Source organism: Cibotium barometz, chromosome 65 (assembly GCF_041138505.1).
Source record: "Cibotium barometz isolate CiBa-2024 chromosome 65, ASM4113850v1, whole genome shotgun sequence".
NCBI lineage: Eukaryota > Viridiplantae > Streptophyta > Polypodiopsida > Cyatheales > Cibotiaceae > Cibotium > Cibotium barometz.
The window spans coordinates 1,941,430-1,968,429 of record NC_141110.1 but is presented as its reverse complement, the minus strand read 5'-3'; the positions used below and the strand labels follow the sequence as shown (position 1 = coordinate 1,968,429).

Below are 27,000 nucleotides of genomic sequence, written 5' to 3'. Positions count from 1 at the left end.
CTCAGTGAACAAACTTGCCAGCTATAATTCAGACCACGCATTGCTACAAGCTTAAAGAGTAGACATGGACTAACAGGTCTTGAACTACCTGTCAACTACAATCAAATGCATATGGAGGCTGGACTAAACGGGCCTAGGATGTCACGATTGTGACGTATGTATATATCAGATACTCTCTTCATTGATGATTCCTGTTTTGCAGATGCAAAGAGTAACCAGCCAAAGAAAACCCCTACCCTCGACTGGTTGCGACTCTTCGCCAAAGGATGTACCTCTTCATCGAATAGCCACATCCCTTCGACGAATGGTCGTATCCCTTGATAAATGGTTGTGCCTCTACATCGAATAGAAACATCCCTTAGCCTAAAGTTGTATCCTTTCATTTAGGTCATGTCCTTTCATCAAAGAACATGCCTCTTCAAATGTGTCTCTTCATCTCCTATATAAGAGACCTATTGTACTCAGTTTAATACAACAAGTCAATTCAATCTTATCTCAAGTGTTATCCTGAAGGTTCTTGTTCTAAGTTAATTACTTAAGTAATAATTAGTACACAATATGAAGGATTAACAACATAATCCTCACATAGGATGTGCCTGAATGAACTAGATAACTTGTACACAACAAAATGAACTACATAACTTATACACAACAAAATGAATCAGTTTGCAATACCCATTTTGGTAAGCTCTTTGTGAAAACCAACACAAAATATTCCCTCTCCTTAAGACCAATAGTCTATCAAGCATAATCACTTTTCTCATACAATTTGTTGTATATGTACATGGGTCAAATCAACTCAGTTTTACAGGTCTTAATGATGGGGGAGCAAGAAAAAGGAAAGGTGTTCTAAATTCTCAGCAGTTCGCGGCATGGAGGAATCCAGCTCAGGAATGTGAACATAGGATGGTAACGGCCAATCAACTTACAATGTTTTATTAGGATGTTTATTGGCACGGCTAATTGAATGCATGATATAAGAACAATATAACCGCTGTGCAGTTACGGGCTACAGCCGTCATCATGGAATGTACATACACAAACACGCCAATGTTAAGAGAGCGCATATCTGTCAGGTCATGTAGAGGTAGGAGAACATACTGCATTCTGATGGCATAGAAGCATTCTCCAAAGCCATTCTGCCTGGAGTTGGTCTGTGGTAACTCTCCTCTTCTGCCTACCCCTTCACCTCTCACCACAGCTCTTCTGCTTGGATTTGGCCTCTGTCATCTTTTTACAGGTTCTCCACGGCGAGTTTCCTTTGTAGAGCCAAGTGAAGGTTTTGACTGCACCAGATCTCCAGTTTCAACTGGGCGTACCACTCCATTTTGGCGTATATGCTGCAATAATCTTAACAGAAACTTATTATTGCTTATAGTAGAGCTGTCACACACAACAGCCACATGCTTCCGAGCTCTAGTTATGGCAACATTGATTCGTCTCCGATCACCTAAGAAACCAACTGCTCCCAAACTGTTTGATCGAACCTGTGAAGACGATTGGGCAATCAGACGACATAGTTCTTACAACAGTCGACGTGACATGAAAATAAGGAGAGATGGAACGCAGTTCCTCCAGCAGTACAGTATGCAAGAACATGATTAGAAACCTGCTGACAGCATGAGATTAAAGGCTTTTAATCTGTCTTAGCACTAATGCATTTAAAACATCTGACAATTTCTCCCAATCGAAGGTGAAAGGTGTTACCATGGAAATGATTACAGCATCTGCTTCTCGTCCCTGAAAACTGTCCACAGTGGCAATTTGAAGCCCTGTAGCTTTCGGTAAATCTTCCATTCTATCCCGAAGAAGTTGTACTTGTGCTATGTAAGGAGACTGCACCACAATTGAAGCGGGTGGCACACCTGCACAATCAAAAAATGTTGGAGTAAAAGCATCCAAGTAAACTGATCAAGTCTATTCACCTTTACTTTTTTGATAGACATGACACTCCGGTGAAAAAGAAAGAAAGTAATATTATCGTCTACAAAAGACCTCATGAGACCATAAGTAGTACAATGATACCATGGATATACTGAGCCATGGAAAAAGTAACCGAGAGAAAAGAAAAAACGACTATCAGATGTTGTATACAGATATGATGTCAGCATGTGACCTTGTAGGAAAGGAATAGCCATGATCAACTAATAAGGATGCCCTCCTCAGCCAATATGGATCTGATGGCCGAGAGAATATCAAGCCTATGTGGCATGTTATGGCGTCTAAGAACCTCTTGGATACGCATCTGTCCAGTTGGAGGGTCATGATGCTCTGGATCTGGGACATTGAGCCCGCAAAATACTGAGGATCCCTCTAGGGGCCCTCTAGGGGGGACCAGACCGCTAGCATGGGATGTGGGTTCTCATGTGGAGGATGGATGACTGAAGAAATCTGTAATGAACCTCTGGAAAGTATCATCTTGGGTCTGCCTCTCAGCATTTTGTCTTAGTGATGTATCCCTATGACATCTGAGCTCCAGTAACTACATGCCCGATCATCAAACTGCATCACTTGTGCGAGTGCACCAAAACCCTTGCAGAAAAGGCATTCGAAACTCCCCCGCATCTCATAGTACGCGAGGTAGCTAAGCATGTAGTGTTCCTCGTCTTTTCCACCTGTCATGTGGTGCTTACTCTGCATATCCACTGATCCTCGAGTGGGGTATCATTAGCTCTATAACTCTCAACTTTGAGGTGGTGAGAAGACACCCTGAGTTGGCCAATCACAATACACATGGCATGTGACATATGGATTTGTTTGTATCTTGGAATCACAATGAAACAATCCTTGGAGACTCTCAAAAAGCGAGCTAGGTTTTCGTGCCGAGCTCCGAGGAAGGAGACACCTATGTCTGAAGTACGTAAAGTTGTGTTGATCCAACCGCATGACGTGAGAGGTCCAAGAATGGAGAGTCCAAACCTATACTGAAAGGTGGGGAGATGGTCCATCTGGAGGCCATGTGCATCAAACCAGTCGACTACCTCCATGTGAGAGAGAGACAGAAAGAAAGAAAGATATATTAAGCGTCTACTAAAGACCCAATGGGCCTATGAGACCAAAGTGATACAATAATGTCCATGGCATACCTCATCATGGAACGGAAAATAAAATAGAAACAAAACAAAACATAGCTATCTCACTGGGGTGATTCAAAACTGTCCATGGAATCTGATCATGGAATATTGTTGTAGCTCCAAACTCTGGTCCTAAAACTTTATCTGTTGCCCTTCAAGGATTAGCCCTAGGAATGAGCATGCACATGTCTTCCACATGACATCCCCCTCTGCTAAACTTGATGACAGGATTCCAACCTCTTACCTTGGATGAGTGTCATCATCCCCTTGCCTCCTCATGGACTCTCAAATCTGTCATCCTTCCCTTCTTGGCAATCTTTTCACTGAAAACCTTGCATGGTCTCCAAATCCACTCCAAATCTAATGAAGATCTGTGCATCTGTTCCACTTTGTCCCCTATCCTTTCATGCCCTGTACCTGAACACTTTCTGTGGTTTCTTTTCCTAAGTAGAGTCTCGCACTCTCGCTCCACCCCTTGGAGGACCATCCTCCCTTGGAACCATTTCTTGAAAGCCTTTCTTGGTGTGCCCCAAGTGGCATCCGACTCACACGACTGCCATTCCCCTTGGGTCTTGTGGAACACCACCAACCCATCTCCTAGGAACTTCTTCCATGTCTTGTGTTACTCTCCTTCCATGCACCTTCATCCGGGACACCATCAGCATTTAGCCTTGTTGAACCTGATGCTGATACAATGCAATAAGGGTGGCGGGACATAGACAGCAACAATATCACAAAATCAGCCTGAAGCTCTGATACCAATGTCACAAGAGGAAGCTCTAGGAGTCTTCTTTTCCTCGAACATGCTGATGCAGAACGCAAGCAAGAGATGGAGAGAAGAGAGAGACAGCTGAGTTTCAGTATATTAATATAGTGCAAAAAGGAAGAACAACCTGGCTAGCCTTTGACTCAGCCCACGAGGGACTGAATGCCTACAAGAACTCAGCCTATTGCTATTTATAGGCTCATGAAGAACAATTGGACTGGCCGACCTGCTGTCGGCCAGGTCCCTAGACAAAAACCCATCCAATTGCTGGAGCCGACACGTAAAATTCCTTGAATGCTGGCCGACAGCCTCCTGGGCTTTTCCATTGTCTTTCCTTGCCCATGCCTAGCTGCTGTAGCTCCAAACTCTTGTCCTAAAACTTTATCTATTGCCCTTCAAGGATTAGCCCTGGGAATGAGCATGCACATGTCTTGCAAATGACATCCCCCTTTGCTAAACTTGATGACGGGATTCCAACCTCTTACCTTGGATGAGTGTCATCGTCCCCTTGCCTCCTCATGGACTCTCAAACCTGCCATCCTTCCCTTCCTGGCAACCTTTTCACTGAAAACCTTGCCCGGTCTCCAAATCCACTTCAAATCAAATGAAGATCTATGCATCTGTTCTACTTTGTCCCCTATCCCTTCATGCCCTGGCCCTGAACACTTTCTTTGGTTTCTTTTCCTAAGAAGAGTCTCGCACTCTCACTCCACCCCTTGGAGGACCATCCTCCCTTGGAACCATTTCTTGAAAGCCTTTCTTGGTATGCCCCAAGTGGCATCCGACTCACACGACTACCATTCCCCTTGGGTCTTGTGGAACACCACCAACCCATCTCCTGGGAACTTCTTCCATGTCTTGTGTTACTCTCCTTGGACTGTGCACCTTCATCCGGGACACCATCAGTGTTTAGCCTTGTTGAACTTGATGCCGATACAATGTTGCCTGGTCACCACACCACCAAAAGATCAATACACGGGTGATGGTTTCATCCATGCACGATGCAGTAAGGGTGGTGGGACATAGACAGCAACAATATCTCAAAATCAGCTTGAAGCTTTGATACCAATTTCACATGTGGAAGCTCTGGGAGTCCTTTCAGCCCTAAACACCTTCCTCGAACATGCTGATGTAGAACGCAAGCAAGAGATGGAGAGAAGAGAGAGACAGCTGAGTTTCAGTATATTAATATAGTGCAAAAAGAAATTACAACTAGCCTTTGGCTGTCCTTCAAAAGGTGGAAAACACCTAATCTAAGCCTAGTCTACTGACTCAGCTTATAAGGGACTGAATGCCTACAAGAACTCAGCCTATTGCTATTTATAGGCTCATGAAGAACTGGACTGGCCGACCTGCTGTCAGCCAGGTCCCTGGACAAAAACCCTCCACTTGTTGCAACCGACATGGATAAACCTCCTTGAATGCTGGCTCCTAGGCTTTTCTAGTGTCTTCCCTGCCCATGCCTACCTGCAGTAGCTCCAAACTATGGTTCTAAAATTGTTCTTTATCTGTTGCCCATCAAGGATTAGCCCTAAGAATGAGCATACGCACATGTCTTGCACATGATGACATAAGAGGAGCATCAGCCCCCAATAGATGGTATACCACTCCAAAATATTAAGCATGGGGCTAATTTGAATGGCCGAGAGGTCTCCGTCAGCTGGTCACATGGAAAGTAGCTCGATGGGGGTGCAGCATGTCCTGGATCTGGAGCTGATGAGGGGACTGTGGCCGACGTTCTGGGGGCAGGACATCATGCACATTGGAATACGGAGGCAAGGTGGGTTCGGGTAAGGTGGATCCCGTGCAGCTCGAGGTGGGTCCACAAGATCCACTATGGATGTCCACCACCTGGGTCCGGAAGAAATTAGTGACGGTTGGCTCGTGAGGGAGGGTCGGGGTGGCTGGGGACGAAGCTCTGTCAAGAAAATGTCAAGTGTCCTTGTGTCTGCAGAGTTCAAGCAAGAAGAGCCCTAGGCAACGTTCGTCCAGGAAGTCAATGATCCTGGAGAGTGGACCAAATCCCTCACGAAACAGACGGTGAAACTTCCTACGGATCTCATAGTATACCGGGCAGCGACATATGTAATGCTCCTCTATCTCAACCTCTATGTGGCATAATCGGTAAATCCTCTCCTCCTTGGGTCTCCGTATATGAGCACCCCATCTTTGAAGACGTGCTCAGCTCTGCCCATCTCCACTCCGTCGGTGGGATGAAACTTGTATCCAACCAATCACAATCCACATGGCATGGGACATGTGAACACTCGGGTAGCCTGGCTGTCAGATGAATCCATCCTCACTGAGCATGAGGAAGTGATTTCTCTAGAAGTGCATCTTCATTGGGAGCTCCGAAGGGGTGATCCATGTGCAGTGGGTGCAAAGGTTGAGAAGATTTAACCGGATAACCCAATAACTATATACCTGTTAACAAGCACTCATTGTAATCATGCTTGAATGTATGGAAAATAATCAAGAAGGAGAGCTTTGAGTTTACTTCTATTTTTCGCATTATCTATGCAATGTCGTATACGTCTGCAGTATGTGTAAGCAAATTGTTCATTGTTTAATTCTACAATAATGTTTACTGTTAAATCCTCTTTTACTGTGCTGGCTCATCCGCTCGGATCTCATAATAGACTGTACATTGGCAAATGTAGTGTTCCTCTGTCTCTACCTCCTGGTAGCATAGCTGACAAATGCGGTCATCCAAGATCTGATGCACATATCGCCCTGTCTCAATCCGCAGCTGGTGTGATGAGGTCCGGATCTGTCCAATTGGCACAACGTATCCCATGTGATAGGTGTACATCCATGTACGCCGGGCGGGTGATAAAATCATCCAATGAGAGGTGTAGAAAATGGCTCTTGTAATGAGCCATTTTTGTGCCTAAGGGCTCAAGGGGGCTAGTCCATGTCCTCGCTGTGTCCACTCTGATGATATCCATCCTGATCACGCGGTTTTGCTCTGAGCGGGTGAGATCCAAAAATGGACAATCCAAACTGTACTGAAAGGGTGGTAGTGCCTCTATCCGCAAACCATGTAGGTCAAACCATGATCTCATCTGAGCGTACCAACAATGAGATCCTTCTCCTATGTGACCTGCCCTCTTCAATAAGTGCCCAAAGTGTCAGTATGTGATCCAAGGTAGTAAATCCTCTCCTGAAGCCAGCCTGTCCATGTGCTCGATGACCATGCCTCTCTGCCCATCGGCTCAACTCCGACTCCAATATAGAGCCATACAATTTGGCCAAGTAATGACCAATCATGATCGTCCTGTAGTTGCCTGGCACCATGGGATCCCCACTCTTAAAGAGTGGTACAATGATATGCTCTGTCCAGCTTGTCGGGAAACCCTCACAAATGGCACGATTAAACACATGTACGATGAGCGGAGCCGAAGTGTCTCGTACGTATGAGAAGTGCTCTCCAACTAACCCATCATGATCCCGTGCCTGTCCATTCTGTAACCTGTCTATCGCATCTAGCACCATCCGCATAGTAAAAAAGGTGCTGCTAGCCGGTCTAGCTCCCAGTGGAGGGGGGGTGGGGGGCTGTCCTGTGCATCATATAGCTCTCTAGCATAAGTATGCCATGCCTCAGGTGCATTAACCGGAGTACCAGGCTGTCTCTCCTGAAACATCTTCCATGCCCTCTTGCTGTCCTTCCCCAGGAAGAGTTGGTAGATCTCCTCCTCTAGCTTAGCCAAATAGGCTCGTTTCTTCCTCCGCACAAGGCGCCGAAAGATCATCCTAGCCTGTCTATGCGTCCAATGGCAATCTCACGCTGTAGCTGTGCTCGTGTCTCACGACACTCATCATCATACCAACTATTCTGTGGGGCAGTGCTGCGGGGATGGGTGGAAGGGATAATAGTGCAAGGAAACGCATATGAGGCGGATGCATGTAGTACACTTGCCAATCCTCTCGTGATCTCGTCCAGAGAGCTATGCGGGTCTAAAGCGAACAAGCCATCAGATACTACATCTCGATAAACCCCAACTGTCTCACGTGTAAACTGATATCTCGGGTACCTAGGTAGATGAGTGGCTGGCCCATCTCTCGCGGATCTACCTACTAGTGTGAAACTCAGGTATGCATGATCGGCTGCTATGCCAATGGACCTAGTAGAAATCGTGAAACCCCGCACATCAAGTATCAATGAAGGAGATCCCATCAAGTAGTCCACTGTGCTCGCTCCCCCTGTAGAGTTCCAGTGAGTGAGAGCATTTGATCCTTGCCATCTCGATAAGCCATTGTATATGACCACCCCATGTGCACTCCCGAGTGTGAGAAAATGCCTGCCATAATCTGTAATCTCTCCCTCATCCTGTGCTGATCTCTGCAACCCTACATCCTCTGCCGTGATCTCCCGGTACATAGCCTCTTTAGTATCATACAACTCTGTCTGCTCTGTGCCTGTACGTGCATTAAAGTCTCCCAATAGTAATATGTCTCCCATGCTGGCAAACGTCATGATATCATCATATAGTGGTATATAGGGCGACTCTCTTGATGGTGCAAACCTGGAGTGGGCTGGGGGAAAGTAGCATACCGCCACATATAGCTCGCGGAGCCCCTCTCTACATATTCGGACCCACATGTACCTTGCATCTGCATCTCTATGTACCACATGTATTTTGTCACGAAGCTCCTCCCTGTAAAGTATTGCCACTCCTCCAGATCCTCTGGTACCTACCACTGTGCGTGGCTGAGGACGGAAAACTGATTCCCATATATAACCCCGGACGACAGGAAGCCTCTTGTTTGTGCACTGATGGGTCTCCATATACATAGCAATATCACTGTGTCTAAAAGTATCCTACATCTGTTCTAAGGGCCCCGTTGCAATTCCACACCATGAATCGCAAGGTCTCATAGGCCGCGCACCGTCAAGCGGGCCTCCTCTCTGTAATGATGACTCGGCCATCTCTGTATACCACCCATTTCCCCTCTTTCCTTGCCTCAAGCACACACGGCATGTGTTCCTTCCGGTGTGCTATCTGTGCCAGTGTAAGGTCCTCATCCAAATAAATCTTTTCTCCATTTAGGACCATCCTTTTGGAGAGGAAGGCCTTCTTCTTCTCCAAGTCACCAAACCTGATGATCAATATCTTCGCCCTGGTTTCATCTCTACCTACTCGCCATGCTCCGATAATGGGTACATCAGTGGCTCAAATTTTTGTTTCAAGAGCTCTTGAATCCTCTTGGGGATTTCCCTACCCAACTACACGTACATGTAAGGCACGTGCCCATCTCTTGGCTTCCTCTTCCAATGTAGCATTCATCACCTCTACTTTATTGACTGGTGTATCCTTCTGTTTTTTTACTACTTCAATCCATGGGTTGACTTCCTCAATTTGTTTCTTTGTGGCACTGGCAATTTCAGCCCATGAATGCATTTCCTTCTTACCTGCAGCCACTTTTGCCTTACATGATTCCAAAGTGTTTTGCATTTCTCTGATGACTTTTTCACAGTCAGTCATACATGTCTTCAAAGAGCCTTCATGCGATGCAACTGTTGTTCCAATCTCTCGAAGCATGTCATCCTTCCATTTCTGCATCTCTTTTTTCATTTCTGTGTGCATCAAGGCTTGGGCTAATTCCATCTCAACCCGTACTTGGGCTTGCATTTCTCCCTTCAATTGGACATATAACTCTTCCTTCAGCGTTTCGTATATCACTTTCCTTTGGGCATGCATCTGCCCGGACCATTCCTTTTCAATCTCCTGTCGCATGGTGTTCATCTCTGTCCTTATGTGAAGTTGTAGCTCCTCATAAAGGGCCTCATCTCGTCGGGCCATCTTCGTAATCCTTCGTGAGCCAGGGGACATGATTCCTTCCCTCGGTCTTCTGCGGTAGGCATTTGGTGCCTTCGTGGGGGTGTGAAAGGTTGTCTCACAATCCTGTTCCCCCTCTAGGGGTTGGGACATGTTTTTCCCTACTAGTTGTTGCCTTGGGCCTGAGCAACGGTTGGTGGGAAAAGGGGCCAAAACTGAGAACTAGAACTAGCAATGCTGTGTTGTTGCAACAGGGCAGAAATTCTCTCTGTAAAGCGTGTACTAATCTTCCTCTTTTCTCTCCCCGCAAAGTTACAAATGTGTTGTATGCAGGTGACAGAAGGACCCCCAGGCTGACCAGCAGATTGTAGGGTCTCGAGACTGACCAGCAGACAATAGGCGTACACCTCTGCCTTGAGAGATGACGTAGACTTCTAAGCAGCAGCCCCTTAGGCTTCAGATGGCTCGTGCAGACACACACATAGCTGCTGATGAAGTACTCTACCTAACGCAGTCACCAGAAGTGGCAAACTGGCCGGCATGGCTGAGACAGCTCACTGGGAGCGATGCCGCCAAAATGGGCGGACCCTCTGCACTCGCGCCGCCCACGGTAGCGGACCCTCTCCACTAGTTCGGGCCCAAAGTAGCGGGAGGAAGGTGGAAAAGTTCGCGGCGGGCAACAGGAAACGGCAATGGGATGGCAGCGCTAGCTCTAAACGGAGGCTGCGGTGACGCTTGGCTCTTGAAATGAAATGAAATGATATATTAACATCTTCAGAAGGCCAAAATGACCTATGAGACCAAAAAGGTTACAACAATTGGTGGATCTGATACAATGTCTGTGTAAGAAAAGCTAAAAACAACTAAACAACTAACTGAAACTGAAACAACTATGAGGAAATGTACGATACTAGGAGCTCCTAATGGATAACATCCTGGGAGGAAAACTCCAACAACAAAGGTAAGCATCATACACATCACTATCCAAAGATGTCTCTCATCGGTCGATGGTGGATATCCTCAATGTCCTCCATGGTGAGTACTCTGACTGGACGTCTCCCATGCCGTGCTAGTATGGTCCTGATCCTCTGTTGTAGTCTCCGCCGGTGTCGAGATGGGCCTCTCATCTTGGGGCGCCTGGACCGCCCCAAGAGAGAGAGAATTTCTTTTGCACAAGCATTCAGAGAGTTAACAACATTCAAAGTTGCTTGAGAGCGAGAGAGAGAGAGAGAGAGAGAGAGATGAGCTCTAGAGACATACAATGATTGTACGACTCAAAATGATTATGGATTAGATTGATTGTAGTCACCAAGTACAATGTCTTTTGGTAGGCTGGAAGCCTTATCTTCTGACCCAAAGCAATCATACACACAAACACACATTGGATGCCATGTGGCACACTTATCCTATCTACTCATAAGAGCTCTTTAATGATGTTATTGGTGAAGTTCTTGGCAAGAATGCCCTAGAAAATAACATCAATGTAGCCCATGGGAACAATTGTTTAGGGCGTTTAGTCCATGACTCAAAATTGCACGGTTGAAGTTCTTAGTTTTGGGTTAAAAATCCCAATTTGTGGGCTACAGATGATTCACATTGTGAGGCAGGTAATGGATTATACAAAAGCCCAAATTTTTTCCGACAATTCAAGAATTAATTTAATGTTAATTACCGAATTTTTCAGAAAGTCCCAAAATTGAAGATGTCGGTGACTTCAATTTGAAGCTAATGGTTCAATTTTGCAAAAAAACTCAAATAATATGGCTGCAACCATCTTTAATTAGCTGATTTTCACCAAAAATCAGTAAAGCTCCAAATTTTTTGGAATGCAAATATTTTTTCACCTTATATTTGAAAATCCCAAGTTGAAACCTGAAGAGATCCTAGATGTTCATGAGAAACCTCTACGAAATAGAATTCTGAAAGAATGCTTGGTTAAATGGAAATTTTTCCACATTGGAGATGCAACTTGGAAAAAAGAAGAGAATCTAGCTAAAGATTATCGCCAATTTGTGAGATGAGGACATCTCAATGCTTTAGTAGAGAGGAATTTCTTCTTCAAGAATTTACGGTTTTTGAGCCAATTTTTCTTTCAATTAACATTTTCTTTGAACACACGTAGGAGGGATCTTACACACTTTATCATTCTTCTTTTGACTACTCTTGTGTGTGTGTGTGTGTGTGTGTGTGTGTGAAGAAGATTGCTTGCAAGGAGCTCAAGCTCACTTTTTTCCTTGCATGCTTCTCATCTCTTGCTCCCTATGCAAGGTTGATAACAAGAGTCTAATAGCCCTCTTTCCATCAATGGCCTCTTTTTTTCCCCTCAAGAAAAGTCCATTCATGCACCGAAAGAAAATGGCCGTGTGATGCCAACTAATCCTTTCAAGAGTCTAAACAAGTACAAGGATGTCTCATAAGTAGTCTATGAAAAGCAAAGAACAAATTAAACTAGATCAAAACTATGCCTTCATGGTCTAGGAAAATTTTCCCTAAGGTTGCAACTTTAGCTTACATTAATTTTTCCCAAAACTAAACTCTAGGTAAAGACTACACTTAATTTGGTACAGTCAACCCTTAGTCTAAAGGATAATATCATGTGCACAGAGTGTATCTACCGTGTGCAACACGCACACAAGACTAGCTTTGAGGCTTGGGGTAGCTTGGAGCTAGACAACTGATTGACGAGCTGGGCTAGGGATGGTGGTGAGCTAGGGATGGACTGACGGGTGGGCGCCCAAGTGGCGATGCCTTAATAGACGGGCACCCAAGTGTGGACGCTCGGTGAACAGCCAAGAGCCTATATGGTGGCTGAGGTCAATCAGTTGGTCAAAGTCTCACGAGTCTTTGCGAGAGCTCTACGGTCAAGAGCCTGGATCTAATGCACACGTGCACTTGCTTCATGCAGCCGAGGCCAACAACAATCTCGAGGCCCACAAGGGTAGCTCCGTGTGGCGGTATGGGACGCCATGGAGTAGAGATTGGCCAGTGCATCTTGCTAGTTAGCTCAACTCGTGGCCCGGTGGGGACAGCCAAGTATTATGGGTTTCACCCACGGCTGCCATGGTTGGGTGGTGAGTCAACCTACACCCCCTTCACGTTTTATGGCTTTGTTTTACAAGTTTCGAGTCTCGTTTCAGGATTGCTCTACGAGAAGACCCTTTATATATATATATATATGTATATATATATATGTATATATATATACATATACATATACATATATACATATACATATACATATATAAACATATATATACATATATACATATACATATATATATACCTATATATATATATGTGTGTGTGTGTGTGTGTGTGTATATATACACATATATATACACACACACACACACATATATATATAGGTATATATATATATATATATATATATATATATATATGTATATATATATAGGTATATATACATATATATACATGTATATATATATAGGTATATATACATATATATACATGTATATATATATAGGTATATATACATATATATATATATATATATGTATATATATGTATGTATATATAGGTATACATATATATATATGTATGTATATATATACATATATGTATATATATATACACATATATATATACATACATATATATGTATATATATATATGTATGTATATAAATATGTATGTATATATATATGTATATATATACATATATATGTACATATATACATATATATGTACATATATACATATATATGTACATATATACATATATATGTACATATATACATATATATGTACAAATATACATATATATGTACATATATACATATATATACATATATATACATATATATGTATATATATATACATATATATGTATACATACATACATATATACATACATATACATACATATATATTTACATATGTATGTATATATATACATATGTATGTATATATGTATGTATATATATATATATATATATATATATATATATATGTATATACCTATATATATATATGTATATGTATATATATGTATATATATATACATATATACATACATATGTATATATATATACATGTATATATTTATACATATGTATATATATATATATATATATATATATATATATATATATATATATATATACACATATGTATATATTTATATTTATATATATATATATATATTTATACATATGTATATATAGATATACATAGGTATATATATATATGTATATATATATATATATATATATATATATATATATATATATATATGTATATATATATATGTATATATATGTACATATATATACATATACATATATATATACATATGTATATATGTATATATATATATATATATATATGTATGTATATGTATATATATATATGTATGTACATATATATACATATACATATATATATACATATGTATATATGTATATGTATATGTATATATAGATATATTTATATATATATGTATATGTATATGTATATGTATATATACCTATACATATATATATATATGTATATACCAGTAAGCATCAAGGTCAAGGCATTAGCTTTGTCTCTGACCATGCATTTGTCATCATCAAAGTTGACTTGCATACCACACTGTGCTAAAGAAGAAATGGACAACAGATTCTTCTTTATCCCTGGTACATATAAGGCATCTGTAAGGCGAAGAATACAGCCATCAATGGCTGTGAGCTGAATCTCCCCAATGCCACGAACTGGATATGAAGTATTATTGGCACACTGAACGGTCTTGCCAACAAGGGCAGGGCATACATTACAAAACAAATCCCTGCGAGATGTAATATGCTTTGAAGCACCACTATCAAAATACCAAGTACATGCATGCTCAGTCACACTGAGTGCCTGTGAAGACCAAGAGGCATCATAACTGCATGTGTAGAAACAGTAATCCCTGTCTTCAACAAAGGAAGCAGTCTCCGGAGGATCCTCTTCCTACACTCTGTGATGTAGTTATCTGGATTCTTACAGTAATGGCATTTGCCCTTCTTCTTGGGCTGTCCATCACCTTTCTTGGTATCCTGAGATGAACCACCATCACCTGAATTCTGATTTGACCTCTTTGGCTGAGACTTGCCTTTCCCTTTTTGACCTGTCACAAATGCTTGTTCAGCACTTGTGTTCATGTTCATGTTCTTCCTGATTTGCTCTTCCTGTAACAAGAGAGCAACAAGTTCCTGATACTTTAGGGGCTCAATAGCATTCCTCATGCTAAGGTTCAAAGAGGTATGAAAAGCCAAGTATGATCTAATCACTACTATGCCATGAAGTATCGCAGCTCACCCAAATCTTTCATTTCAAGCTTCTTCTTAAGAAGCATCTTCATCTCATGAATATTATCAACACTGTCACTTGTGACAATCAAGTCATCAACATAGATGACCACCAGCACAATCCCCCTCTCAGTCTTTCTCGCATAGAGTACGTACCAGCTTTGGATATTATGAATCCAATAGTGACAAATACTCTTGATCTTGTCTGACCATGCTCTAGGTGCATGTTTCAAGCCATGCAAGGCTTTCACAACCTGCAAACAAAACCGAGGTGTGCATGATCCTCATCTCTTGGTGGCTGCATTGTGTAAACCTCCTGCAAATCACCATGTAGAAATGTGTTCTTTACATTCATCTGACGTAAAGACCATCCCTTAGTTACAGCAGCCATAGCAATGACTCCTCTCATGGTTGACATCCTAGCAGTCGAACTAAATGTCTCTTCATAGTCAATGACATATGGCTATGTATATTCCTTGGCAACCAATCTTGCCTTGTACCTAACAAAATCATTCGAATTGTGCTTCAATTTGAAAACCCACTTACATACAATTGCCTTCTTCTCCTTGGGCAAAGGCACTAAATCCCATACTATATTTGCATCTAATGCATCCATCTCTTCATCCATGGCATCTTCCCTATACTTATATCCAAGTACCTCCTCAAAACATGTGGGCTCTATCTCTTCAATGGATTCGACCATAAATGCATAATAATGAGCTATATACCCATCATACCTCAACCTCTCAAACCCTAATAGACCTGTGTACACATGGATCACTACCAAGTATTTTTAACCCTGCTTGAGCTCTTCATACACCAGGAGTATCGACTACTGGGATCCCTAACTCCTCATAAAGCCTTTGCTCCGAGCCACTAGACTCTCCATCAACAAAAGTGGCCCCCTGAAACATCACGCATTATAAAAGGTTGATTTTTCTTCTCTTTTCCCTTCCATGATACATGTGAACTTGCTAAATTTTCAGCACCTATTGCACCACCATGTAATATGTCAGAATGCCTAACATTCAACCTCAACCTACTTGACCAAGCTCTCACAATAGACCCACTGCTAGAGGGACTCTCTTGGTCCACTAAGTGCGTGTGATTGTTGCTCTGCATTTGAGGCACCTGCCCGATTGTTTGTTTCAACCTCCATAGAATTCTTCGCAGCTTATACCAGCTACTCATCTAATCAAACACAACATTCCTGCACTCGCATCTTGCACGTAGTGGGATTATAGCATCTATAAGCTTTCTACTCAAGTAAACAACCAATGAATATACATTTTTTTGCTCTCACCTCATCTAGTACATGTACATAAGCAATTTACCCAAATACTTTCAAGTGTGCCACATCTACTTTTTTGCAAGTAAACTTTAGTTCAGGAGGCATCATGCCATGAACTGCTACAATGGGTGTCCTGTCCTATTCGTGATATTGTGAGGGCAAAAGGAAGAAAGGAACAGAGCAAATCAACACAACATGCAATGAGTGAGTGTATATATGATAAAATCCAATACAAGAGCTCAGTGTGAGACTCCAAAGGAGCAGAGATGGTTGTTGTCCCGTGATAATGTAGAGGGTGGAGAAGGCCACAATCCAAGGCAAATGGTAGGCTGCTGTCCAGAAGAAATGAGCAAAGAGGGCTGCTGTCCTGATGTTGAGGTCAAGGAGCAGAGAGGGGCTTTTGTCCCATGAGCTGTGGAGAAACACTGATATGCTGATGTAAGCACTGATGATCTGCTGATGTAAGCGCTGATGTAGACACTGCTGATCTGCTGATGTAAACGCTGATGTAAGCACTGATGATGTGCTGATGTAAAACGCTGAATGTAAGCACTGCTGATCTGCTGATGTAAGTGCTAATGTATGCACTGATGTAAAATGCTGAATGTAGCAGAGATAATGTGCTGATGTAAAACACAGTAGGAGAGTATGTGCAGTCAGAAGATGCGACAACTCCAGCAAAAGCAGCAGGTAAACAATGCACTGCCTGAAGATGAAGGAGCACCGGCTGCAGCAAGACTCCAGATTGTGATGCGTTGGAAGTGAATAATGTTGAGTTTCTTTTATATGCTTGAAGGACTGCTGGTTGGTCTCAGGGTAAACTTGGCAGCCAGCAGCAAAGACAAAATAAATACCAAAAATACCCTTTTGGGCTGGATAAAATGGCATGTTTTCACACAGATATAAACTATTGTTTCTACTGCTACATCCCAAAAATAGTGAGGCATCCCTTTCTCACTCACATCATTGCACGAGTAAGTTCTCCAATGTGCATGTTCTTCCTTTATGCTTCCTTTCTGCTAACCCATTGTGTTCTGGGGTGTACCTACATGTAAACTGTCCCTTTATCTCATGCTCTCTTAGATGATTGTTGAATTCATTAGAGAAATATTACCCCCCACCATCTGACCTTAAACATTTTATATGCATGTCTTTGTCTTTCTCTACCATAGCATTGAAGCTTTGAAAGTGAGTAAACACTTCACTCTTCTCTTTCATCAAATACACCCACACTTTTCCAGTGTGATCATCAATGAAAGTCACATAATAGTGGCATCCTTTGACTAATGCCGACTAAGTTGGTCCCCAAACATCTAAGTGTACCACATTCACAGGTCTTTGACATATATTCTTATTGTTTAGAAATGCATGCTTAGCTTGCTTCACCAATGAATACACTGGGTGTCATAAATATACATACCTTGAAAGGCCTACGAGCATCTGGTCTTCCAAATATGTCACGCCGTGATACTAGCAATAATCTCTAGGGTGTTGTGTGTACCATAACTGGGGGATATCCTGAAGCAAACGTCTCTCAGCTATGCCCTAATGGACAAGTATAGTAGAACCAGCTCCCCTACCCTCAAGATGAAGCTATCGGCTAGACTAAGTCAACCATGCAATAGCACCCCAAGTAATATAAATACGATCACTCCTCAATCTGCCCAAGAGCTGGGCTAGAGATACCCAAATCATCTGCACTCCTTTGCACTCCCATAAACAATGATACACTGTCTCGGATGGAGCTGGGCATCTAGGACAAGTGGATTCTACGCCAAAAATAGATCTCCATTGGTTGGTGGGTAACCAACTGTGTAGAAACAGCTAGATGAAGTGGGATATATAGCTCCTCCTATATGAGTGCCAAAGCCTCTACTAGAATCTCCCCTCAATGGGAGGTGTAATATCATGCGCCTTCTAGTGCCTAAGAGTGGAAACTCTTTGGGTCTATCCAAGCATGAGCAACCTAGCATTATGCACAGTGTAGCTAAAGAAAGGTATGCTCTTCATGGGGTTAGTCACATCAGTGCATTCCCACTCACCAAGGTTCCAAAGTAGATACCTGATGAGGCATTCACCATATAGCCATAGGCACCACGAGACATATAGTAACACTTCCTCAAGTGACCCACTACTCTCAGACAGATCACACAGCCAGGTGTGATCACCAGTACTTACTTCACATCTCTCCAACCACCATCCAGACTGAATGGAATAGAAGGCAACACCCTCTTCCTCCTCTGGCTTCAAGAATCCCAACACCTGAAGGGGCACCCATGTCCCAGAAAAACCCCCAACCACAAGTGATAATACTCATCTAAACTTGTACCAGTGATCCAGTGGTTAGGTTTAGCTGCATCAATCCATGTGCAATACGTTGGTGACTCCCTCTGAGATGCTCGGTAGTTGCCTCTCTCTCGTCATCTAGAAGACACTTAAAATTCTTCCAGTCAAGTCTTGTCAATGCGAATCTCTCCCAGCATGCCAACTTATAAAGGCCCCTTCTGCTAGACAAAACTCTTCAAAGACAATGTGAAATGAGCAAAGACATGAGTAAGATACCTCAAGAAACACAGCTGGAGCAAATGAAAATGCTCAGTTTTTGCAATGATGAGATAAAACAACAGAGATAAGGGGCATCCCTGCTGTGCAAAGGGAGATATAGAAGCACTCATCTTGACCTCCACAAGCAAGCACAGTGATGTGAGCCTCCTAATAAAGGCAAGAGACACCTTGGTTCCAATCTTGAGAAAATTCCATGCATGCAAGAGTACCCTCTAAGAAGTCCCAATCCACTCTATCGTAGGCTTTCTCAAAATCAAGTAGCAACATTGCCAAAGGCTGATTACTTGCCTCGGCCCACTCTACCACCTCCCAAAAGGAAAAGATGTTATCAAATATGCTTCTTCCTTGGAGGAATCCATTGTGTCTCATGAATGACTATCTAGAACACGGGCTGCAATCTCATGCTTACTGCCTTGGCAAGAATTTTGTATGCAGTCCCAAACAATGTGATAGGCCTTCACTGGGCGATGTTAGTCTTCTTGGGACGAGGTGGATAAGACCCTCGCTAAGGAAAAAAAGCATAGAGCCCATGACATATCTTGTAATGCTTATGCCACACTGATCTCATCCCCAATGTCATCCCAAAAACTCATGAAGAACGTCGTAGAGTGGCCATCATCCCCAAGACATTTACCATATGGTAATGCCTAAATTGCATGTCTAATCTCATCTGCTGAAGGGGCATCAAGTAATGCACACATGTCATCTGAAATCAGCCTAGGCAAGGACTCCCAAACCTTCTATCATGCCCTATCCCTGAGGGGAGTGAACCTCTGCAAATAACAAGCGACAGGGAAAACCAGAAGCAATCCTCTTGACTATGCCAGGCTCTGAGTGGAGCACTCCCTGTGAGTCTTGCAGCTGTCTAATGAATTCCTATGTGTCAACATTGGCTTCACAACACTTCTCTCTTCACAAATTCTTATGTATCTACATTGACTCCACAACACTTCGCATGATCATGAAACTCTGCATGTTGCTCAAAAGAGTCCTGCAACTCAGCCCTAGCAGTGCATAATGCAAAAAGATCATTGATGCTCTTTAAGGAAATAGCAACTCTTTGCCTAGAGTCAAGAGCATCACAAGCTCTTCAAACATGCATCACCTGTCGAGATAACTCTACATCTAAGTAAAGAGACTCTAATATGCGTACTCAGGGAGGAGAGTTTTGACTCTCCAGATCTCTAAAGCACACAACTACAAGACAATGGTCTGACTTTGAAGTGCATGGGGCACTGAAGATAGTGCCACCTCTATCAAGTTCCCAATCATCAACATAATAGCAGTCCAAGCGGGCATAAATGCAACATGCACCACTCCTGCAATTACTCCAAGAAAAGAGGAGTGAATCTGGCTTCCTTTGGAAGTCATCCTCCAACCAATAGTCCCAACCATGAAAGGAAAACATAAATCTCTCCCAAGATTCCCTCTCAAACAGGTGAATGAGGCCTTCTAGTCCCCCCCTTCTTATCTGTGGGTTGCTCGACCATGTTGAAGTCACCTCCAACAACGATCTAATGATCTGCCTGAGGGACAGAGTCCATGATGGCATTAATAGTTCTTTCTCCTCTGAGGTTAGGAGCATATACATGCAGCACACCAATTTTCAATCCACCTTGCATAATCCACTATGCTATGGCAGGCATAATAACTCCATGCCCAATCATATAAGGAATAATTGCAGATGTCACTGGAGTACATACCCAACCTTTAGTTCCATCTGCAGAGGACCAAAAAGTGAGCCCAGATATAAGATCTACTATTACAGTTATGGAGGAACAGCATTCCCCCCTAACCAGTGACCTTCAGGAGCATCTCTTGTCTCACTTATGAAACCCAACAGCTATTTGTAATAGCTCTCACTTTAGAATCATTTCTTTCTTCCTTCCAAACTTCCCTCTCTTCGAACTTGCTACCGGCCATCTCGACACTCAGGGAGCATTCTATCCACACCAGATACGAAATTAAAGAGCTAGAAAAGTTCTTGGTTTGGCTCTACATGTTAAGCTGCACCACAGAAGCAGAGTGAAAAAGTACAAAAATAAGGTGTGCTCCCCAGTAGCAAAAACAGATGTAGTGAGCTGACTATGAACAACATTGTGCAGCTATAGGGAAGGGTGTAGTCACTCACCAGCACTTAATAAAGACCTGACATGATTCATGACAATATCTGCCTCTCCTTCATTGTAAAAGGATCCTGTTCCTGCAGGATCAAGACATTCTTCGCATCCTGGGACCAAACTTCCAAAGGGCATCCTTGTGTCTAGCAGTAGTAATGGCGTTTGTGTAATCCAAGACACCTACAATATCAACATGTTTAAGAAGTAAGCCATCTGCATGCTTGACATGCCAAAGTGCTCAGCATGAAATCAGATGCATGGTTATATTTACACTATACCTTAATGCCCAAAGAGTCCGCTAAGAGATGCGAGGAAACTGCTGGAGAAGACATCAATTCACCTTGGTACATTTCCTTGGAGGACCAACTTGCAATTGCATCATTCATTCGATATTGAACATTAAGAAGGGTTCTCAATATCCCTCCATGCAAGTTACATGCCCGTTCCATAAGTGATATCCCAAGTCCACCCTCAAGAGCTTTTCTAGACAGAATGACTGCGGCCAGTTGACAGGGATCCCCAGCTAAGACAGCACGCCGTCCTTTGAGTAATGGAATCCAACAAGCTGGCTCTACAGCTTGAGCCGCTTCATCAATCAGCACCAAATCAAATGCAGGCAAGTTTTGCACAAGAGGCTCTCCCGAGCTTGTATTGGTGCTGATAATTACTTGTGCAGTCCTCAGAGTGTCTTCAATTACTTCCTTCTCTTTCTGTTTCAAGCTTTTACTGAGCTGCTTCAGCAACTGGCGTATGCCAGTGGCCAGAGAATCGTCTCCCAAGCATTGCCTCAAATCAGTCCTCAGATCTGCTCTCCTCCTTGCAAATTCCTTTTGAAAACTAGCCATTTTGGACTCTACAATTGCACTTAATGACTTGGAGCTGACAGCTGGAGCCACGCGGAAGGGATTTCCGATGCGGACAATATTCAGACCAGTCAGCGCAAGCCTCTCCACAAGATTATCAACTGCTGCATTTGTGGGGGCAGTTGCCAAGACCCTTTCTCCGCGAGAGACTGCTTCTACAATCAACTTGCATACAACTGTAGTTTTTCCCGTACCAGGAGGTCCCTGTATGACCACCACAGGTCTACGCTTGTTTAGACCTAACTCAATGGCTTTGTTTTGAGACTCATCAAGTCCCTCAAATAGTTCACCTGTCTTATCATTAATTGGATTGCTACCTATGGAAGGAGGGCCGTGTTGAGCAAGCCAACAGATATCAGGGCCATCACCAAATAATGTAGCAACTATTGCAGAGGCTGGATTTTTCTTGTGCAACCCCGACTTTTGAAGTTGTTGAAGGGCCTCCAAATTTCTCTGTAAAAAAAGTTGGTCAAATTCATCATCGTGGCTTCATTTTTTAACTTAAAAACTCGTTATCCATCCGGAATAAATGTGGACGAGACATCATACCTAGCCATTAGTGCCAGAAAGACTTACTAAACAGTTGCAAATAAAACCAGGTTTCCTACCATCACTTCTAGCTACAGGAGCGATCATACCTAGCCCATAGTGCCAGAAAGCCACGGCATACCAAACAGTTGCAAAGAAAAATAGGTTTCCTACCAAACAGTTGCAAAGAAAACCAGAATTCCTACCATCACTCTAGCTACAGGCGTGTTCCAGTACAACAGTTTCCTACCATACCATAAGAGGTGAAAGAAAACCTTTGTGCTGGTGATCTTGAATATATGGTCCCGATCACCAGGAATTTTCAGAAATTCTCAGGCAGTGCCTGCCTAGATCGGCAGAAGCCACCGCAGTTCATGGCAGATTTGCAGAGCCAACGGGGAAGAACAATCTTAGCAAGGTTGGCCAACACCTCTCGGGGAAAAAGTAACCTCAAATGGTCAGCCCACATCTTTCAGGGAAAAATCAACCTTTGGATGGCCCAATGCAAGCCCAGCAGGGTTTCAGCTGCATCTAACGTAATAATTTTTGACTGAGTGCAAACTGCACCCACAATCAATCATGGTTGATAATACCTTCACAGAAGCTTCACAGGAGGAGGAAATGAAATGCCCTTACAACAAGAGGGTCGCAAGTACATCAAACGGACCATCACCTATGAAGGATGTCCAGGAACTGGGCGAATGGGGCTAAATTGTAAGTGTGCACAAACCCACAAAATCAAGACAACAATTTTGAACCTTAACTAGGAGCATGGGGAGCACCTCGTATTCAGAGAGGTGGCAGCAGAAAGCATAAACATCAAGGTTACCATCGGGACAATCAAAGCTGGAAAAGAAGATGGAGATGATAATCAATCAAGCATACAATGCCACGAAACTGCAGAGAAATCCCATTCCACACAATACCAAGCCAGCAATGCATGAGGGCTTTCATTTCACTGACAGCACAAGAAACATCTTATATCCACAAATAGGCACGCACACACACACAAGAAACACCTTATATCCACAAAGAGGCGCACACTCACACACATACACACAATCCTAACCCAAAATTGTAAACAATGAAAGAAAGAAACCTCATAGGTTGTTGGATCAGCTAGGGCTGAAATCCTGTCAATGCGCAAAGGTCTGCCAAACAACCTGGAGAAAACAGGATCCCCGTAGCGGGCCTCTATGGCAGCCGAAATGCTTGCACCATCCTCACCCAGACTATGCACAAAACCCTGCATGCATTCTGTCGCTCCAGCACCCTTGCCATCAGATATCCTTATACAAACCATATCTCCTGGAGAAATATTTGTGGGAGGAAGTCTATGTCCTCCTTCCACTCGGAAAGTAACCACATGAGTTCCCCCTAGGCCTGTTCAAAACAGTTGCGGTTGTGAATGTCAATTAGCATGGATCCAAATAGAAATCTCTGCGCATACAGACAAGTAGAGCCCAAACAATAATGTTATTGAGATACCTGTGGAAGAGCCCACAGCAACGAGATTACAAATAGTGTCACATTGCTCTTGCCCTGATTGTCCATGATACACAAGATACTCAGTTGGACCAACCGCAGGGTTTTTTCCAACCGAGGAGGGTGAGGCATCTAACTCACTTTGTGTAGCTTCTAGCTCTGCATTGCGCTCAACCTGGAGCAACTCGATTGCCTTGCTGACAAATTGGTCAATGGATCCTTGAATCTCTGCTATCTTTTCTCGAGCCAAACCAAGCTCTTCATGCAGCTGCTTAGATTCAGGCGCCTTCCTCACAATGACACGATGGCTACCTATCATGTTCGAACACCAGCTTCCCGTTCAAATTATTGGCACTTCAACCAATACCACTAACATTCAACTAATCCTACAAGGGTGGAAGTTGAAAGCGAAGACAAGCAATTACTCATTATGCTTCACAAAGTTTCTACAAGTAAACTTCATTTCATTCTTACTGTTTCGTTACCCTTTCCCTTCCTCACTATGACACAATGGCTACCTATCATGTTCAAATACCAACTTCCCTTTCAAGTTGTTGGCACTTCAACCAATACCACTAACATTCAACTAATCCTACAGAGTGGAAGTTGAAACCGAAGACAAGCAATCTCTCATTACGCTTCACAAAGTTTCTACAAGTAAACTTCATTTCATTCATACTGTTTCACTACCTTTTCCCTTTCAGCATAAATTTTAGGGGTTAGCAATGACTCGTGTTTCATAATTGGACCACGTGTCTCGCCTCATGAAAGGCAAGAAAAATTAACAAGCAAAGGAGCATACCTGACTTAGCATGCAGCTTGAGCAGCTGCCATGCCTTTGCCTGCTTCCAGTTCTCAATGACACCCGTCTCCTGCAAATTACTTAGAGCATTTTGCAACTCCCGCTGGAAGTGATCGAAAAGAGTGGGATAATGAGTGCTGGCTTTCAGGCAGAGGGCCTCAAAGCCACTGGGCATAGGAGTGATGTTCAGATAGTGCTGGGCCTGCATGACAAAGCTGAGCCCACTTGCCATTTTCTCTTCCAGTTCACCATACTCAGCATTCTCTTCTGCCACAGCAACATCCACTGCCATGGCAGCCATGCCGTCACCAATCCATTTCACGACCTCCTTCCCCAAACTTTTCCGGCCTAGCGGGTTGCCATTCAGCGCAGATAAACCAGAGCAAGAAGGAGCATCCACATCATCAGCACCCACCTCAGATGGCTCATCTGAAGAGGGCGATGATAATGCACTGTACGGCACTGTCGGGACTCTCTCGCGTTTCCGTCTAGTACTTCGTTTCCTACCAGGCTTAGCATCTGAGACCTGCTCGTTGCTGCTGGCTCCAACATAAGGCAGCCTGACCTTCCGTAATAGCTTACCCCTTCGTAGCGGATCTGAACTCGAAGATAAAGTCCCATCGAATGAATCAGCGCTGGATAGAAGCTTCAAGTCCTGCAACCTCGCATTGAAGCTGTGAAGGGGGGGGGCTGCGTCTTTGAGGTGAGGAGAAGGGGCGCAATTGCGATTGCAAATCTTGAGACAACAGAAAACCCTAACCGAAGAGCGAATCGAAGAAGAAGACGATGCAGAATTAGGGTAAGGGTAAGAGTAAGGGTTTTCTATAGAGAGGAACAAGAAAGGGGAGGCAAGAGCAACGGCCATGTGCTGAACCAGGAAGCAAGGTACACAAGCTCCGCCGTGTACACTGATTAGGGTTTCATGCCAGGACACTCCCTCCCGCGACGTGCCAGCCTTTTGAATTTGCGTGGTGTAGAACGCGGGGCTCGGGTAGTGGCGCTCAGAAAACTGCCATCCTGTATAGTCCACGCTTCGCCACGTGTTTCTCTCGTAGCCTCGTATCCTACTTGGCGGCCTATTATCTTCTACTTAAAAATCCTGCCTCCACGCTGGCACGCTCCTTGTGGTGTCCAGTCAACACTCTCCTTGTGGTGTCCAGTCAACACTCGCGTTTGTGAGTCAATTTTTATAAGCGTGTGAAAATATTTTTCCCGTGAATATTTTTTTGACCCAATGGTGCACCTTAAACTAGATACTATGTCAATTGAGCATAAATTGTCAAAGTCATGACTAGAATTGTCACATAAATATTTCATATTTGGAGCCCATGATGTTGCACAAATTAATAAAGTTTAAATTTCTTTATGAAAATTTAAAGAAAAATAAAGTGATATTACAACACAAAGGTGGCACAAGTGGGTCTCATTGCAAGTTGAAAAAGAAATACAAGTGTGAATGATAACTTTTTTGTAGTATGTTAAAATAAACTTTGAGTCTTTTGCACCCTCATAATCTACAAATGGTAGGAAGTCAAGCTAGCCACCAAGTTGCCTGTGTTCTCCAAAGCATTCATATTTCTTCAAGATAGGGTTGGTCTAGGGTATAAATCCTATTGGTGTAGTGGTAGTTCTAAGGTAAAAGAAACTTTAGGTTAGTGTTCACCTAAATGAACTCTATAACCTTGCAAAAAGGGGAATGGAAGAAATGCAAAGGTCGTTTGGTTACCAGCAATTGGTAGGTCAATTGGTTAAATTGAGGTAATGGGTTTGATCCACTGCTGCCTACATTGCATGGTGCTACCTTGTACCTCGTGAACCCGTAGGTGTGTGTGTGTTTGTAAAAAGGGTATGCAGGACCCTCATGTAATAAAAATCATCCAACTTTTTTATTTTTATTTTTAAAAAGCAAAGGTCGTTTGGGATGTATATTAGCCTTATGGGATACCACTGTCTCGATTGCTTTCTTTGGCATTGTCACTCCACCGAAGCCTCCACTCCATAGGTGAGGGCAACAAGGGAAATTGAAAGTTCCACTCAACCTTGCTAGTGTGCTTACCTCTCTCTTTCCTTATGATGTATCTTAGCCTTATGAGATACCACTTTCTCGATAGACTCTACCATCTGGCCTCAAAGTAGATTTTAGTAAGTAGAGATGTTGTTTTTTGTCGAAAACTTAGTTCAGTCCATGCTTTCATGCAAAAAATAGATATACAGAAGCTATTGAAGAGGTTTCATCTTGAAGAATATAAACCTATGGCTACACCTATGGAGACACGTACTCGACTTAGTCTTCAAGATGTAGGAGACTCTTTTGATGCTAGTTTGTATCAGTAGGCTGTTGGATCCCTTCTTTATGTATGCAACATGAGGCCAAATATACAGTATGCAACATGAGGCCAAATATACAGTATGCAGTCTCATAGTTGTGCAGATTT

At 43.0% G+C, this 27,000-nt stretch overlaps 1 protein-coding gene across 1 annotated transcript; it reads right to left on the bottom strand.

Annotated features, from left to right (window-relative positions):
• Positions 1 to 736: 736 nt before the first annotated feature.
• LOC147602833 (P-loop containing nucleoside triphosphate hydrolases superfamily protein) lies at positions 737 to 25,553 on the bottom strand. Its single transcript, XM_086797321.1, has 7 exons — positions 24,566 to 25,553; positions 23,767 to 24,075; positions 23,378 to 23,661; positions 21,166 to 22,203; positions 20,899 to 21,067; positions 1,708 to 1,865; positions 737 to 1,487 (listed from the first exon to the last, which is right to left on the bottom strand). Exons 1-7 carry the CDS (start codon positions 25,428 to 25,430, stop codon positions 1,227 to 1,229), a joined length of 3,084 nt encoding a protein of 1,027 aa, XP_086653447.1. The 5' UTR covers positions 25,431 to 25,553; the 3' UTR covers positions 737 to 1,226.
• Positions 25,554 to 27,000: the final 1,447 nt, after the last annotated feature.

Coding starts and splice junctions, on each gene's coding strand:
- LOC147602833 (XM_086797321.1), bottom strand. CDS start 25,430: ATGGCCGTTGCTCTTGCCTCCCCTTTCTTGTTCCTCTCTATAGAAAAC. Junction 23,662..23,766: donor TGCTGTGGGCTCTTCCACAG/GTATCTCAATAA, acceptor TGTTTTGAACAG/GCCTAGGGGGAACTCATGTG. Junction 22,204..23,377: donor CTGATCCAACAACCTATGAG/GTTTCTTTCTTT, acceptor CTTTTTTTACAG/AGAAATTTGGAGGCCCTTCA.